At 44.2% G+C, this 16590-nt stretch overlaps 1 protein-coding gene and 1 pseudogene across 11 annotated transcripts in view; one reads left to right on the plus strand and one right to left on the minus strand.

Moving 5' to 3' along the window:
• UPF2 (UPF2 regulator of nonsense mediated mRNA decay) overlaps window positions 1-15444 on the minus strand; it is a 78196-nt gene extending 62752 nt beyond the window's left edge. For all 11 annotated transcript variants that reach the window (XM_085870514.1, XM_085870511.1, XM_085870504.1 and 8 more), the window contains exons 1-6: window positions 15288-15444; window positions 14870-15026; window positions 11582-12361; window positions 9856-10016; window positions 9562-9747; window positions 9238-9366 (exon numbers count right to left, since the gene is read on the minus strand). In XM_085870514.1, coding sequence (XP_085726640.1) covers window positions 9238-9366; window positions 9562-9747; window positions 9856-10016; window positions 11582-12361; window positions 14870-15018 — 1405 coding nt within the window. In that variant the 5' untranslated portion in view covers window positions 15019-15026; window positions 15288-15444. The remainder of the gene's footprint in view (window positions 1-9237; window positions 9367-9561; window positions 9748-9855; window positions 10017-11581; window positions 12362-14869; window positions 15027-15287) is intronic.
• Window positions 3641-7085, plus strand: LOC147032686 (uncharacterized; annotated as a pseudogene).
• Window positions 15445-16590: the final 1146 nt, after the last annotated feature.

Genomic DNA, 16590 nt, shown 5'->3' on the forward strand with positions numbered 1-16590 from the left:
AATGAGCCGAAACGATGGAGGCGGTTTATTTATTTATAACCCAAACATGGCGGTTCTAATCGCTCTACCGCAAACGGGACGAGGAAGGTGGCACGAGTCACTTTTCACTGAGTTGATGATGTTTATTTGTTTTTATTATTACCAGAAATAACAAGACTCGGCAAGAAGAGGGATCCGGGGCGATTCGACGGGATGGTGTGGGATCGGGCGTGGGGAAAAACACAGACAATTCCAATGAATATACAGATCTCAAACCTCAAAGGCGCCAAGTTCACACACACACACACACACACACACACACACACACACACACACACACACACACACACACACACACACACACACACACACACACACACACACACACACACACACACACACACACACACACACACACACACACACACACACAAACGTAGCTATTTCTGGTGGTCAGGCTGGACCGTGGTGTGGACGCAACCGTCCCTGGATCGGCGTCGGACGAGCTGGCCTTGCTCTTGTCAGGGGGGCAGGAGAAACCGTGGTGCTGTCGACCTCCTGGTCTTGGCCCAAGTCCGCTCACAGCCGCCAGGGAACCAGTTCTGGCGCCAAGTTGCGAGCAGGAGAGGGAGGCAGGTCCGCCCGCCGTTCGACCCCGTAGTGCGAGCCAGCAGAACCCCAGAGCCAACCAAGGTGAGGCACGAGACTCAGCAAGGCTCCAAGAGACGATCAAGAACACGATCAAATCAGCACAACAACAAGGATGCTCCCCGCGCAACAGCCTCCCCACCAAAAAAAAACACGATCTTTTGGTTGCAATCTTCTTCCTCTTCCTTTTCGACCCCGAACAGAACCTTTTTATCCTCCTGCCCTCGTCACCTCCAATCGAGCCGTTTATTGGCCCACCGCCGTCGCCTTCTGCCAATCGTGATCACGGGGCGGAGCCATCCGCTGCACTGTCCTGTGACGTCACGGCCAGTCTCCAGAGAATACCAAAAAGGGGTTTACGCAGACACACTTACCCTATCCCGTGTCCCTATCTAATTACGTGACAATTATCATTTCCCCCCTTGAAGAAATGAACATTTACTAGACAACTTATCACCACTGAATTGCTACTTATTACATCGAGATCCTGGTAAACTCGAACAGCATGGCATACCTAATTAAACATCCTAATTACCCTTTGAATGCATACCCCCCCCCCCCTCAAACGTAACAATATTAATGGCCTTCTTTGGAATACTGTAAACCCCATTCACTCTTGTGCCAAGGATTCCACTCTCCTTTTCTCTGCCAACTTCAAGTCTCAGTTGTCATCGAATGTCATCTTCCCATTCATCGAATGGGAACTTCAACTGCCAACTCTCTGAATTTTGATCTTGACTCATTGAGGGAATGGGGGCTCAAACAACCTCGTTACATTCAACCACACTGGGACCATAGCCAATCATTCAATCATCAGATTAGTGTTCTGGGCTAGTCCTGTTCTAAATTTTCATCAATGACCTGACTCTCTGGAAATTCCTCTATCTATTTGCTAATGACTCCACCCTTTGTCATACCATCCCTCATCCTTAAGATAGGTAGGCTGCAGCCTGTTGCCTCTCTTCAGATCTTCATAGAATCATGAGATAGTCAAACATTTGGAATGTTTTCAAATCCTGAAAAATCTCACACTCTCACTCTGTTTCAGTCTCCCAAAAGGCAGTCTGGCTAACCTTCCCATCAACTTTCTTAACAATTCTCTTGAAGAAATTCAGTCACTCAAACTTTTGGGCTGAACTATTAGCCATGATCTTTCTTGGGCAATCCACATTTCTAAGTTGGCTTCCAAAGCCAGTTGCCGACTGGACACCGTCAATTGTGCAAAATTGGCAGATGTGAACTTTTATCCACAAACAAAGGCTTTAGTCTGCAGCTTGATGGAGTACTGCTCTCTCCTCTGGGCTGGCTCCCCTGCCTCATTTTTCTCAGCTTGACACCTTAGAAACCAAGGCCTTCAAGATTATTGGAATCCCTGGAATGAAGCCGAGTCTATGGGCCTATTACTTTCACATCACAGACAGTTGCTCAGTGATCTGTCTTCCACTACTGCCTTTCTAATCTTATCTCCTCTGCCCTTCCCATATTCTTCCCCTCCCCCTTCCACCCTCCAGGTTTCTGCAGGGCACATATAAGTCTGTCAGCAACCCCCTTATGGTGAAACTACCAAAATCCAGACTCATTGCTCAACTTCGCTCATTCGTTCCTCCATTTTCCCCCAACTGTGGAATCAACTTACTCAGTCTCTTCAATGTCATTCTCCCCTCCAGGGCATCAAGAAAACTGTTCACCACCATTTTGGATCATCCCCAAGCCACAACCATGATCTTTTCTACCCCCATTAATCCTCCCAAAACCCACCTCTTTCCGAGTTTCCATTTTTTCCTTTCACTTCCAAGTTTGTGGCTGTGTCCCTTTTGTTCACTCGATATGTCCTCCCCTTGCCCTCATTCCTTATTTCTCCACTTTGTCCCTCACTCTGCTGTTTGTTATCCCCCCCCCCTCTTTCTACTGTTCTTTTCATTCTGTTACGTACTCATGTGTTCAATGTTCTAGCTCCTCCAAGAACCTCGACACTGTAGTGCAAAAAAATTATATCCCTCACAAAGACTTATTCCATCAGAATTCTCGAAATGAGAATTTCTTCTGATCTATTTTGGAACCCTCGTATTGAAAACAAATTTTCTCGAGCCATTGTTGAGAGAGGTATACTAAACCACCTTGGAGAGAAGATTAAGAGACATTTCGGGCATGAGCCCTTCTTCAAAGCCTCTTTCTTGCTTTATAACTGAGCCGTGGTACGGAGACAGCCAGTTGCGCACATAATGGGGAGACGATAAAAGTGAAGGCAGAGTAGACAGGTCTCTGCCAGGCAAAAACTGCCCATTTTTCCAATCAAGGTTTTCTCTGCTGATTTATGTACTTTGGAACATACTCTTTCAAATAAGCTTCTGGGCCACCCTGAATTTTTGCCACAAATCCAATATGGCTGCCAAAATCCAATATGGCTGCCCCAGATATTTCAATGCACAGCAAACTTTTTTCTGGTGCATTTTACACCTCATAAATGTATTACCAACAGATAGAAACATGACAAATTACACAAATATCATATTGGAATTGTTCTATGACGTCTCCTTGACGTTGAAATGACGTCATAGTCGACCGATCGATATCAGAAATTCAATGTACTGCAAACTTTTTTCTGGTGCATTTTACACCCCATAAATGTATTACCAACAGATAGAAACATGTCACTAAACTACCAGAATAACCCATTATTTATATTCTGTGATGTCTCCTTGATGTCATAGCAATGCGATAGCCCCCATAATTTCAAATTTTATCAAACTTTTTATTTTATTACCAATAATATCAAATCACCAGTCTAAGTCACTTTGAATTTACTATTTTCTACTGAATAAAAAGGTGTCAAGTGATTTATGTATTTCCCTCTCTCCATGGTCATATTTCCTCAGCTTCCCTTGTATTTCAGAATCCTTAACATCAGGACAGGCAGTAAAGATTCCAGGATTCCTGAGAAGATTCAGCGAATCCACATTTGACTACAGATAAAGACAATGTCAGCTTTTGAACAGGTGTAAACTGTTGCACAATGGCATCTACACCAATTTTGTGTTTAGAGAGTGATGAATTGCATTTGTGTTGTCTGTGTAATGAACGTATCGACGAAGGTGAGCCATCTTCAAAGTTAACTCAGGATGGATTGCAGTCTATTCGAGCACTGGCAGAAAGATGGGTAAAAATTGACCAGAGTTTATGTACTCAGGCACCCTATGTTGAATTCCTGTCTGCTGCACAGTGTCTTTCTACCGCAGGCCAGGATGTCTATGTTCATGAGAACTGCAGAATCACCCGAAAGGAAGCCCAGTCCAAAAAACTACTGCCGTCGAGTTCAGGGACAACTGGTTCGCACGAGTCCAATGAAGATGTTGCTAGTCCCCCGTACAGGATATGTAGAGGGTCCCTTCCAACGAAGAAAATCTGTTTTATCTGCAATGTGCAAACAGCAGATGACAGCAAACCCTTCAATGGTGGTGGTCTAGGCCGATGTTCTGAGAAAAATGCAGTATCAAAAATCCTGCAAGCTAGGGATGTGAAAATAAATGATGAAACTGACAAGTTGCATGCTGCCGCAAAAAGAATTGATTTAATTCTTAGTGGTGCGTCCTATGACGTTTTTGCAGCGGATGTGTATTATCATAAGACTTGCTATGATAAGTTTACTTACACTTATGAGCGGAAGCTTCCAGCAGAGGAGGATGGATTAGTTTCAGAGGTCATGGATGGCTTTTTCAAACTGTTCCAACGCATGGTCATCAAGGATCTGAATGCCTATTTTCTGACAGAGTTAATTGATGATATAAAGGAGATGAGTGAAGAATATATCGTTATGGACCCTCCAATTTCAAAAACCTATACTTTGAAAAAATGCCTGACTGAGAGATTTGGAGATGCCATTGACTTTCACTTGCTGGGAAACCAGCTGGTCGTCCACTCTAGTGTGGTCAATCCACTTTCGTACTCTGCGGCTACATTACAAGGAAATGGACTTCGTGAATCTGATCTGACCAAGGCATTTGCTAGGCTAATTCGTCGAAAACTTTCACAGAGGGAGGCTGTAAAATGGCCGTTAGAACCAGATGAACTGTTTACTCTTCTTGATAGTCACAGACCACTCCACTGTATTTACAATGCCATTGCTTGGTCAATCAATCCCAGGAGGTCAACAAACACATTTGGATATGCCACTACCTCTAGGGTTGAAGCCGAGAAAATTTCGGCCATAGCTGAAAGTTGGGAGAAACTGGTCAATGGTGAGCATTCTCCAATAGGAGTTGCTCTGAGTTTAACCATTCACAGGATAACAGGCAGCAAGGAAGCCACTCAACTCCTAAACCGATGTGGCATTGGAGTATCGTACACGGATGTTCGTGATATCAATAATATCTGGTCAAAGTTCATCTCGATGGAGCATAAGAGGATGCCTCCTCCAGGTTTCACCGCAGGGCAAAGTGTGCATATAACTTTTGATAACTCTGGGGAGAATTCGCTGACATTTTATTGAAATTCTGCTTGCCACCAAGCCAGTCGAAGCCAAAACAACTTGGAATCATATTTGAATCATACAGTACAGCCACAACAAAGCAGTTAACCCAACGGCGCCGAGGAACTTCTGGCAGAAGAATTCACATCAAAAGTCCAGAGCAGAGTCTGCCCGGTGGCAAAGATTGGGACTTATTTCTGCACAATTTCGAAAACAAGACAGAGCTGATTCAATTCCTTGTTGGCTACTGCAAGACCAATTCAGTCAGATCAAAACTAGGAATTCCACTGATTGTGACAGAAGAAGAGAAAACTTGGCTGATCACACAAACTGATGTTCAAAAGCTCGAATCCTGCAACCATCATGAAGCTGACACCCGGCTTGTTCTTCATGCAAGCAAGTCTGAAGATCCTGTTATCATCAGAGCTACTGACACAGACGTACTGGCCCTCCTGAGCTATGCCTATTCCATCTGTAAACCACCACATGACTGGTTTATGAAGATTGACCATCGTTATGTTATTTTGAAGAAACTAACAAATCATTATGGAGATGGTGTGTGCAAAATTCTTCTGGCATTTCACAGCATCACAGGATGTGACACAACATCATTCCCATTTCGCATTGGCAAGGTCAAGCCATGGAAGAAAATGTTGAAACAGGAAAAGTGCCATCTACTTTCGCAGCTGGGCAGATCGGACCAATCTGTTCAAGATGTCGAGAGCGCTAAAAGCTTCTTCAGAACTTGCATGTACTCTGGAACGGAACAAGAAAGCTTTGTTGGGACAAGGATCAGAATGTTAACAGGCAGAAGGTGAAATCTAGTTGCAGCATCCTTCCAGATGAGAATAGCACCAAACAGCATCTCAAACGAAGTGACCTGCAGGCATGGCTATGGAACCAGTGTGTGTCTAAGGCAAAATATCGAATACCCTTCCATCACTGACAGAGGATGGGAAACTACTGAGGATGGTATTAAACCAGTATGGTTCACCTGTCCACAACTACCTCCAACACTGGCAAAGACAAAGAGCAGGAAAAGATGAATTCAAGGTATTACTTAACTTCTTTGGATCTCTAAAGAATGCAGTTCATCACAATATAAGTTGCTCATAATTAGTCCAACCATGGTTAAATTCATTTGAAGTCAATAGTCGATGTTCCTCTTGTAGGTCTCACTGACTATGATGCCGATGAAGATGATTCAACAACAGAAGAGAGAAGCCAGCTTCGACGGAAGAAGATAGACAGGATTACCAGCAGACAATTAGAAGACAGAGAGGTCTATTGTGGAAAAAGAAAAAAGCCAGGTAAAATCTCAGAATACCCCTAAAGTGATGATTTAATCTCATTTCAATGTTGTGGGTTTGTGCATCCTACATATTATCCAAATTTAACATTGAGAGTGCCAAAGATGCCGATGTCCTCACAGGAGGAAAGCTGCCTCCACAAAGAAAGAGGAAGACTACAAGCAACTCGGAAAATTTTACTGGCATTACCGACAGGATTAAAATCCATGGTAAGTAATTCAGAAGTGTCCATTTAATCAAAATGTTACTTTTTGTATGATTTCCTATTTCTGAATCCTGGATAAAATTTTGCTTATTCTTTTATAGGAGATGGTGCCAAGGAAATAGATGAAGAATCAGGAAGTGACGAGGAATACGAAGGAGATGGAGAAAGTTCTGAAACTGATGATGACATGGAAGAATGTTCTTCAGATAACTGCGGACTTGATTCTGACTTCGAGAGTGAAGACAGCGATATAGACCTTAGTGACTGAGAATTGAAAAGCTTCTGTGTTTTTAGAACTGTGACTTTTTAAAACAATAACTAAGCATCTGGGATCATTGAGAGGGGATAGAAATACATTTCAATTCGTGTATTTTGTTGGACTAATCCCAAATAGCTTATCGAACATTGAAATCTAGTATGGCACAGCGAGGAGAGGTCGCTGTACCTAATGACGTCATTTTGCTGTCGTTGAAAATTTATGGACCAGCGATTAGAATACCACATTTCTATCCGATTTTAATTCATTCAAAATAAAAAGTTTGATAAAATTTGAAATTATGGGGGCTATCGCATTGCTATGACGACATTTCGACGTCAAGGAGACGTCACAAAATATAAATAAAGGGTTATTCTGGTAGTTTAGTGACATGTTTCTATCTGTTGGTAATACATTTATGGGGTGTAAAATGCACCAGAAAAAAAGTTTGCAGTACATTGAATTTCTGATATCGATCGGTCGACTATGACGTCATTTCAACGTCAAGGAGACATCATAGAACAATTCCAATATGATATTTGTGTCGTTTGTAATCATGTTTCTATCTGTTGGTAATACATTTATGAGGTGTAAAATGCACCAGAAAAAAGTTTGCTGTGCATTGAAATATCTGGGGCAGCCATATTGGATTTTGGCAGCCATATTGGATTTGCGGCAAAATTCAGGGTGGCCCAGAAGCTTATTTGAAAGAGTATGTTCCAAAGTACATAAATCAGCAGAGAAAACCTTGACTGGAAAAAAGGGCAGTTTTGCCTGGCAGAGACCTGTCTAGAGGTGTTTTGCAAAGCTAACACTTGTAGAGGGGTTTTCATGGGGTTTGGTGTGCCCCAGGAACTGCACAATGATCAGGAAAGAAATATAACCCAGACTAAATATAACAGGGACGACCAGGGATAAATAAGAATTCTTACAAGCAGTGTTGCAGACCCTGGATATTTACATGGTACTTCTAACAAGTAGAGAGGTGACCAATTATAACAGGACCAATATATTTTGACCGATTCAGAATGCTAAAATCCATTCATAAAATAGTCAATGCAAAATATTTTTTTATATTCTTAACCACTGTCAGGTCAGGTCAGGTATGGGAGCATGTGCCAGAAAAGCGCGTCGCTGCGTCTACTTTCCGCCGGTACTCCAGGGGCCTCCTTCTGGCCATCCCCCAGGCCCATCCCCATCTCCTTGAGATGATGGTTAACCTGCTGCAACCACGAGGCACGTGGTCGGCCCACTGGCCTCCTCCACTCATGAGACTCCCTCGCTGAGAGAATCTGGTGAGCAGGATCAGCGTCAGGAAAACGAGCCACATGTCCATACAGCCGCAACTGACGCTCACGGACTATGCAGGTAACAAATCTCATCCGAGTCAATTTCAGAATCTCATCCGAGTCAATTTCAGAATTAACCACTGTACAATCTTTTAAATGCAGCTGTACACATAAAATATTTATATAAGACTTGTAGTTTAGCCCGAAGCATACCAAGTATCAGAATTTGAAAAGGTGGGCTAACAGGATGGCCAAGTATGCTCACTTGCCTCGAAGCTGTCTAGCGTGGGTCTGAATCCCGTCTCTGCTGTAAACTGTCATCCCGGTGTTTCACAGGCAGGGTGATTGATCAATGTGTGTGCCATCCCTCGGATGGACGTTAAACGGGTTTCCATCTGCCGGCATTGGTTGGTGGACGTTAAATATCTCACGGTGTGCTTTGTGAAGAGTAGGCAAGATGTCGCTGGCACCATGGCAAAATTCCAAATTCCTGCCATATCCTACAAAGGGCATTGCATCAGCAGCACAGCTATGCTAATGATGCTACCTCGCAGCCTTGTGCTGCAGAAAACAAAGATTTTAAAACTCTGCCTCAAAATTTTACAATCAACACAATCAGGATATACAAGCAGTGTCCAAGCCAGGTGATGATGTCTGCATTACTGAGTAAACATGAACTCAATTGTAGTCCTTCAATAAAACTTTTCTCACCACCATGTAAAGCACAAGTATGATGTGTTGGTGATGCAAAACAGTGTGGAATGGAACTACATGGTACAAAACAGCAAAAGCTCAAGATATGTCGAGATAGAGACTCATTCCTCCCCACATCCCTTATTTGTCAAAGTCTCCCTCTATTGTGACCCTCAACCATGCCGTTGGTGCGTCTCCTCCACCCCTCTCTTTCTACTCTTACTTCCTGATCCGTACTATGTTCTCGCTCCTCCACGAGCTTTGACTTTGTATCCAAAAAGAAAAGAGAAACAAGTGAAGCTGCCACAATTGTGACGCTATCAAACAGGATGTGCAGCCAACACCCAACTCTACATAAGAATGACCTTATGAAATGAGCGCAGTTCTCATACCGCTGTCGGAGATCAGCTTCTCGCCAGGATCTTCATCCTCACAATCCTCGATCTCACCCAGCTCCTCCACAATGTCGAAGGTCTCAATTTCCTTTTCTAGCTCCTCCACATTTTCCACTTCCTTGCTCTCTGTTCCAATAAGAAAATGGTTAACATTAATCCCTACCCCAAAAGGGTTAAAAGATAATTACACAGTAAAAGCTAGGCAAACAGAAGCATTGTTAATTCATGTAAATTTGTTTTAAACCTATATGACGAAAAAATAATGCATTAACCAACTGGCCACGAAACCATTTTCTGGTGACGAGTGGCCTACACACAAACCTTGATCACGGCTCAGAGGTGCCACTGCCTTTTCGCTGTCTTTAAACAAGATTGCTGGTACAAAGGCCTTCAGGTCCACAAGGTTCTCATAAAAGCTGCGCGTGTCATCATCCTCCCAGATTCCGCCTTCAGCATCTGGATCTCCAGCACGTCCCGCCGCAAACACGTCGATACCAATGGACAGGTCTGCGAGGAGTGGTGGTGGCTTAATATCACATCACAAATCATGCAAGATGGAAACGTGTAGATCCACAGATTGGACCGTGTGCAACAGCACCTCGCTCATAACCTCACCCTCATGTGTTGACTTGTCCTCAGGAAGGTCGGGCATGCTCTCATCCAGCAACTCAGCCAGAAGCTGACAGTTAGCCAGCAATTTCTGGTAGGCCAGTGTGAATTCCTCATGCTGTTTATGTCGATCTTCACTCAGCTCTCCTTTTGTGTGAAGGATCCTCCTGACATTGGCAATTTGATAAAGCTTATCCAAAAGCCAAAATATAATCTTATTGTGGAAAAGGTACATCGGAACTTTTGTAGTGTGGTGCAGTGGTGAAAGGAGATATTTTTAAAAAGTGTGGGGTATAAGGGGGCAGGGGTATGCCACCAAAAGTTAGAGCTCTATTGAAAAAGACGGGGAGGCAGGTTTGGAGGATGTAATTGCCAAGAAGGGAGAGGAAGATTTCGAAGGAAAGGAACAAAGAATGGAAGGAGAGGTTAAAAAGAGGTTTCCGGAAAGTTGCAAGATCAAGAGCAAGAGAGACAGAAACTGCATCTATCCTAACTGAATGGCTTCTCAATGACCAATCATCCAGAAATAAGATTTATCACAAGTTTAGGAAAAATTTATTTCCACAAACAAAACTAAATAGTTCAAAAAACATCTTACCCTTCACAGTCTTGAGAAAAAGGGCACAAGAAGGATGTTTTCAACTCTTGCTTTGTGCTTCCAAGCACAATCTAAATTAGCTTTGTTTGTGAACTTTCAATAACAGACGTGATGGTAATCATACGAAGCCGATGGGTCAAAGAGAACAGTACAGAGCTGAACCTTCTGCCAACTCTTCTCGGAGAAACTGACGATTTTGGAACGATCTTTGAGAAAAAGATGCACCAAACAAACATCCTTTGGACAAAGTTAACTCTCTGGTTGCATCGCCAGGCCCCGCCATTTTGTCTGAATCTCGCGGTTACCCTGCCCTCAAGGGTGCGCGGAAAATTGGATTGGCCGAGACGGTGTAAAATTTTGTCCAAGTACAAATAAACTAGAGGTTTTTGGAAGTGCAAACAAAGCGATTTGTGTTCTGCAGTGTTCAAACATATAATTCAATCGAAATAAAGAAAAGCTTTAAAGGCTGTCATAAAAAAAACAAAAAAAAAACATTGAATCGGAAGTTTACCGCCACCGATACACCGTATTTTAAACACCACCTTATTTAACACGTTAAATTAGTGATTCGTGCCTGATGTTTGTGTCCCTTATGATGTCCCTAAAAACAGTAAGTTTCCTGTAAGGAATGATTTTCCATTTTGTTTGACTGCCAGACAGACAGACTGAAGCAATTGCTGTACCGCGAGTGCGCGTGCACGCTTGGGATGAGACTCGTACAATTTGTCAAATTCAGAGCCAAAGTACTCCTGAACTGCAGGTTCAAGTTCTGATTCGTGTTCTGTAATGTTGAAAATATAAAATTAAGTGGTTCCTCGATCATCGGCAGACAGAATGAACCAAATGATTAACCCTGCTCAGTGCTACGTGTGCGGAGTCATAAATTATATAATCACATGAATGCATTTGTGGGGGGAAATTAATCCTTAAAAGTTCAAGGTAAGAGTCATACGTCTAACGGAAACACCATACTTAAACCGTCCATTCAAGGTGAGAAGTTGGAAAAAAAAATACGACGCAGAGATGTAAAATAGGTATGGGGGTAACCCAGCTGCAAAAACGTCATCAAAATGGGATTCTGAAAGGTGCAAGTTCGAGAATTTACAAGGCAAGATGTGGAGATCGAGCATGTACCGATTCTGTCGCTCCAGGTTCTGCAGGTCCCTGTGGTTCTTCCGGAGGTGCTTGGAGAGCGAAGAATAGTACTCGCGAAGCAGCGCAGTGAACGGTTGCTGCTTCTCCAAGCCAAACAAATCGCTTCTCGGCATACCAATGGTATATTTTTCATCGAGCACACGAGTCTTTTGCGGCATGATACCCGCGACCTCCTCGCCACAGTGGCGGCAAAAACTGAGGACCACCGAGATGTGCACATGACTCTCGCGGTCAGCAACGACAATGGCACGCAGCTGTTCATGCAGCAGCGATAACCCTTCTTTGTCCGTAAAGATCCCCAACGCAACAATATCTGCAATGAAGCGCAGATCCGTGCGCAATTTCGCCACATTTGGTACCTTTTCCTCCCTCCGCTGGTCTAAATGCTTGCGCCAAGCAGCCAGCAACAGCCCCGCAAACTCTGCATAGCGTCGATGGAATAGCGAGCAGAGATGCACCGCACACGCTACGTCAGACGTCTTGAGCCGTGCTTCTACGAGTGCCGACACAGCTTCCGTGATGTACTTGCTCAAGTTAAGCGCGTTGAAATCAGTGGCGAGCGCATCCCGCTGCTGTTCAGTCAAAGTGCGAAGCTTTCGCACAAATGCTGTGTTTTTCTTGAGGCTTGAATCCAAGCGGCTAAAGGACCCCTCCTCTGGGCGAGATTCATGGGCAGCCTGGTTGAGCACACGCTCCTTGACACGCCAGGTATAACGCTCCATGGATTCTCGCTGCAATTGCATTGCTTCTGCTAACTCCCTGCCAAACACAATGATCATACAATTCAGCATTTTGAAGAAGAAGAAAAATGATAACAATAAACATCCCAACCTCCGAGTCCTTGATGACTTAGACATACATCATTCACAGGTCAGTTTGACATGCCTTCTTTAGGTTTGATATGGCTTCATGTAGTGGGAGACGAGAGAGAGAGAGAGGTGATGGAGGTGATGGAGGTGATGGAGGGAGATAGGGAGATAGGGAGATCAGGAGATAAGGAGATAGGGAGACAGAGAGAGACAGACAGAGACACAGAGACAGAGACAGAGACAGAGACAGAACATTTTTACCATTTGAACTTTTCTCATCAAATTTTTAACAAACCTTTACCATGAGAAAATGGAGAATATAATTAATTATTGTGTCAAAATGTCAAAAGGTGAAGTCACAGTAAGTACAAACAAACAGCCCTTATTAGCCCGTCCACCACTGCACAGCATGAGACGACCGGGTTTTGTAATCGCTACTGTGTTTCTTTATTTTGAGATGCTTTCTTGCTCACCATTTTAGCTTTTGTCATGAAATTTTCAACAAAGCTTTATTATGATAATATGGAGAACACTAATTAATAAAGTGTAGTTTTTTTTTTTTTTACCTCCACCACCGAAGGTGGAAGGTTATGCTTTCACCCCTGTCCGTCTGTTTGTTTGTGTGCAGGATATCTCAAAAAGTTGTGGATGGATTCAGATGAAATTTTATGGACACGGATGTATGATGAGGACGAACTGATTATATTTTGGTGAAGATCCGGATCCAACTACGAGAATTTGTTAAGCGATTCTTCACCATTGAGAGATCGGGATTAAAATGATATGTTGTTGTTGTTGTTCGTCTTTCGGCTGCCCCGTTAGGGGTCGCCACAGCAGATCATCCGTTATAATCCGCATACTGATTTGGCATAGGTTTTACGCCGGATGCCCTTCCTGACGCAACCCTGGTCGCCTCTTACAACACAGGGATAAGGATTGGGTTTCACCATGATTCCGGGCTGCCCTACACCCTCTCATAGCGCGGCCCAGTGCAGAACTCCCGTCCTCAAGCGATCCTCCAACCCAAGCCCCTGAGTAGCCGGATTACAGGCGCACGCCACAAAGCCCGGTCAGGATTAAAATGATATATAGCACAATATCTCAAAAACTTGTGGACGGATTCGGACGAAAGTTGGTGGACATGTTGGGTTTGTGACAAGGAAGAATCGATTCGATTTTGGTGAAGATATGAATCCGGATCCAGATACGATATTTATTTAATTTTTAAAACGATTCTTCACAATTGAGAGATATGACCAAAAACGATATATTTATTGGGCCTGATATGTTCTATTGGATCAAGCATTGCGTGGCAGAGGAATGTGCTCTTCCGAGTGCCCTTCTCGTTTAGCTGTTGTTTTCATCAAGTTTAGTTTGAGTACAAAGTGGGCACGGAAGGGCTTCGTATTGGGATCTGTTTCCTAATCATTTACCTGAATAACCTCAATGGTAAAACTTGTCATCTTTGTATGATAACCTGTCCAGGAGGAATTAAGAAGCTCAGCATGTGAAACAAAAAGCATAATTGTCCCTTTTGCACGATTTACCAGCAATGTTTCACTGCATTCCATCCAGCCATTGGAACCATACTCTCTGTCTGTGCAGAGCGTCGGTGCTGCCTCAGCAGCCTCCTTGGCTATTCGGCACAATCCTGGACGGGTCGCCACTCCGACACAGGATACCAGCATGCTGGCACTCATTTTGCCGACCTCAGAAGGATGACAGGCAGAGTCAACCCCACCTGGTATAATTCAACATCTGAGTGGGATTTGAACTTAGGATCCTAGGATCCCAAGCCCACCACCCAAACCATTAAGCCAACACCAGGCATAATGTTTCCACCGCATCGATGTAACACAATGACCACAGAACGATGCAATTAATGCTCCATTTGCAAAAAGGGGAACCGTCAAATCCGTCCACGAAGGAGAATAAAACATTAAACAATGAGCAATGCAGTAAAACGTCAAGGACACTCAAGGAACTTTGGCGCAAGAGGAGGCCATTCGGCCCATCGTGCCTGTGCTGCACCAACCCCTACCAATAAACACCCGAACCTCGGAGTCCTGGATTACAGTACAGTAGTGTAGGTGACGCTGGCAGGGTAGCATAGAGGTACGCACACTCGCCTCTGAGCTGTCTCGGCTAGGTTCGAATCCCGACCCGGCTATAAACTGTCATCCCGATGTTTCGTGTGTGTGTGTGTGTGTGTGTGTGTGTGTGTGTGTGTGTGTGTGTGTGTGTGTGTGTGTGTGTGTGTGTGTGTGTGTGTGTGTGCCGTCCCTCGGGGCTCGGACGGACGTTCAACTGGGCGTCACATCTGCCGATATTGGTCGATGGGACGTTGAAGACCCCCACGGTGTCCTTCATGAAGAGTCGGCGAGCTATCGCCGGCAAGCACAGTCGCACGGTTTGCTATGTATCGAGCTGTTGAGACAAAGCCACTCGTTTTCCTCACCTCTGCCTCATTTGCTCCTCCTTTTCCGCCTCGTCCTCATTCCGACCATTCAACGCGAGGAGCCCTTCTTTCCCCTCATCACCAACTTTCTCTTCACCTTTCCTTTCCTCGTCCGTCTCGTCGTCCTTCCTCTTCTTTTCGTCCGGCATCTTTCAATCTGAGGAGGGTAGGGAGAGCATCGGAGACGAGCGGGCAGTGAAAGAGAAAGACGAATGTAAACTCGAGCGCAAAACGTTACACCGTCCATGGAGGACTGTAAACGTCGGTGAAAAAGGGGGAAGGCAACGGGAGGCTCCAACTGGACGTGGAGAGAGCGCGCCAACGGACAATGAAAGGGATCAACGGTAATCCCTAGAACACCACAGCGGCAAAAAAAGGGGGGGAATCCCCCAAAAAACTATATTGACGGTTTACTTACATGAGGCCGAAAAGGCCCACAACCGACGTTTACCAACGTCGACCACTTCCGGCCTTCAACGAAAACAATCCCCGACGTCGTCACTGGTTTTACATTCTTGTCATGCATCGCGTCGTTGCCGGAATGTGTGGAGAATTTTCGCAAAACGGCAAAAAAAAAAAAAAAATTATATCTCGAATGTTGACTCGTCGCCTGATATGATGTCTGTCCGCCATGTGTCGTCCTTTTTTTTAATACTACTTGGTGCAAGCCCTTCCACAATGAAGCGCCAAACTGTTCATTTCCAAGTACTAACCGTCGGCTGAGGCCTTGAATGATTTGTTTTCTCGGCTCGTTTGCAGTCGATGACTTGTCGAGGAAGTCTGGTACCTTCCATTTATTACCATAGCAGAATGTTCCTGCTGTGTGGGTATCGAGTTTACACACTACTTTGCTGAAAAAAAAGGTATACTCTTGTGTTTTGCAAGACGGTAGATGTTTATGTGGTGTGCGTGTGGAAGGTTCTCGATGGCCTGAAGGATGTAAAGGTCCAAAGGGTATGTTACAATCTGTAGTTATAGGGTCTACAGGGTCTAAAAGAGTCTACAGGGTCTAAAAGGGTCTAATCCAAAGGATGTAAATGTTTCAGGGGTCTAAAAGGCGTTTAAAGGGATCGAAACGATCAAGATCCAAGCAGTAAAAAGGGGTTTAACGATGCCGAACATGTCTGAAGGGTCTCGAGGGTGTAGAAAAGGATCGAAAAGGGGACCTGAAGGGTATAAAATGTCTAAAGGGGGAAAGGGTCCAAAGCGTCTAACAGGTCTTTAAAGTAAATGGGGTGTAAGGATTCTAAAGTGTCTAATGGGGTCTATAGGGTCTAACGGAGACTGGGGGGGTCTTAGGGCTCTAATGATTCTTAAACATCTAATGGGATATATAGTTGTCTAAGGGTTCTAAAGGGTCTAACAGAGTCCATAGCGTTTTAGGGGTCGAAGGGTTCTAACATGGTCTATGGAGTCTAAGGGTCAAAATAGTCTTAGGGGTCTACTAGGGTGTATAGGGTCTACAGGGTCAGAGAGGTCTTAAGTGTATAAGGGTTCTCATTGAGTCTTAAAGGGTCTTTGGGCTCAAAAGGATCTAATGAGGTGTCAAAAGGATCTAAAGGGTCTTGAGGCTTTTTAGGGGTCTTAGGTTTTTTTTTTAGGTGTTTAGACTCTCGAGGGTCTCAAATGGTCTCAAGTTATATAGTGGTTTAAAGGGTCTAAAGGATGTAAATGTCTAATGGCATCTAAAGGGTCTTCAATGGTCTTAGGGTCTCAGCACT

This window comes from Eptatretus burgeri, chromosome 2 (genome assembly GCF_056783735.1).
Source record: "Eptatretus burgeri isolate ZD-2024b chromosome 2, Ebu_testis_v1, whole genome shotgun sequence".
In the NCBI taxonomy this organism is placed as follows: Eukaryota; Metazoa; Chordata; class Myxini; order Myxiniformes; family Myxinidae; genus Eptatretus; species Eptatretus burgeri.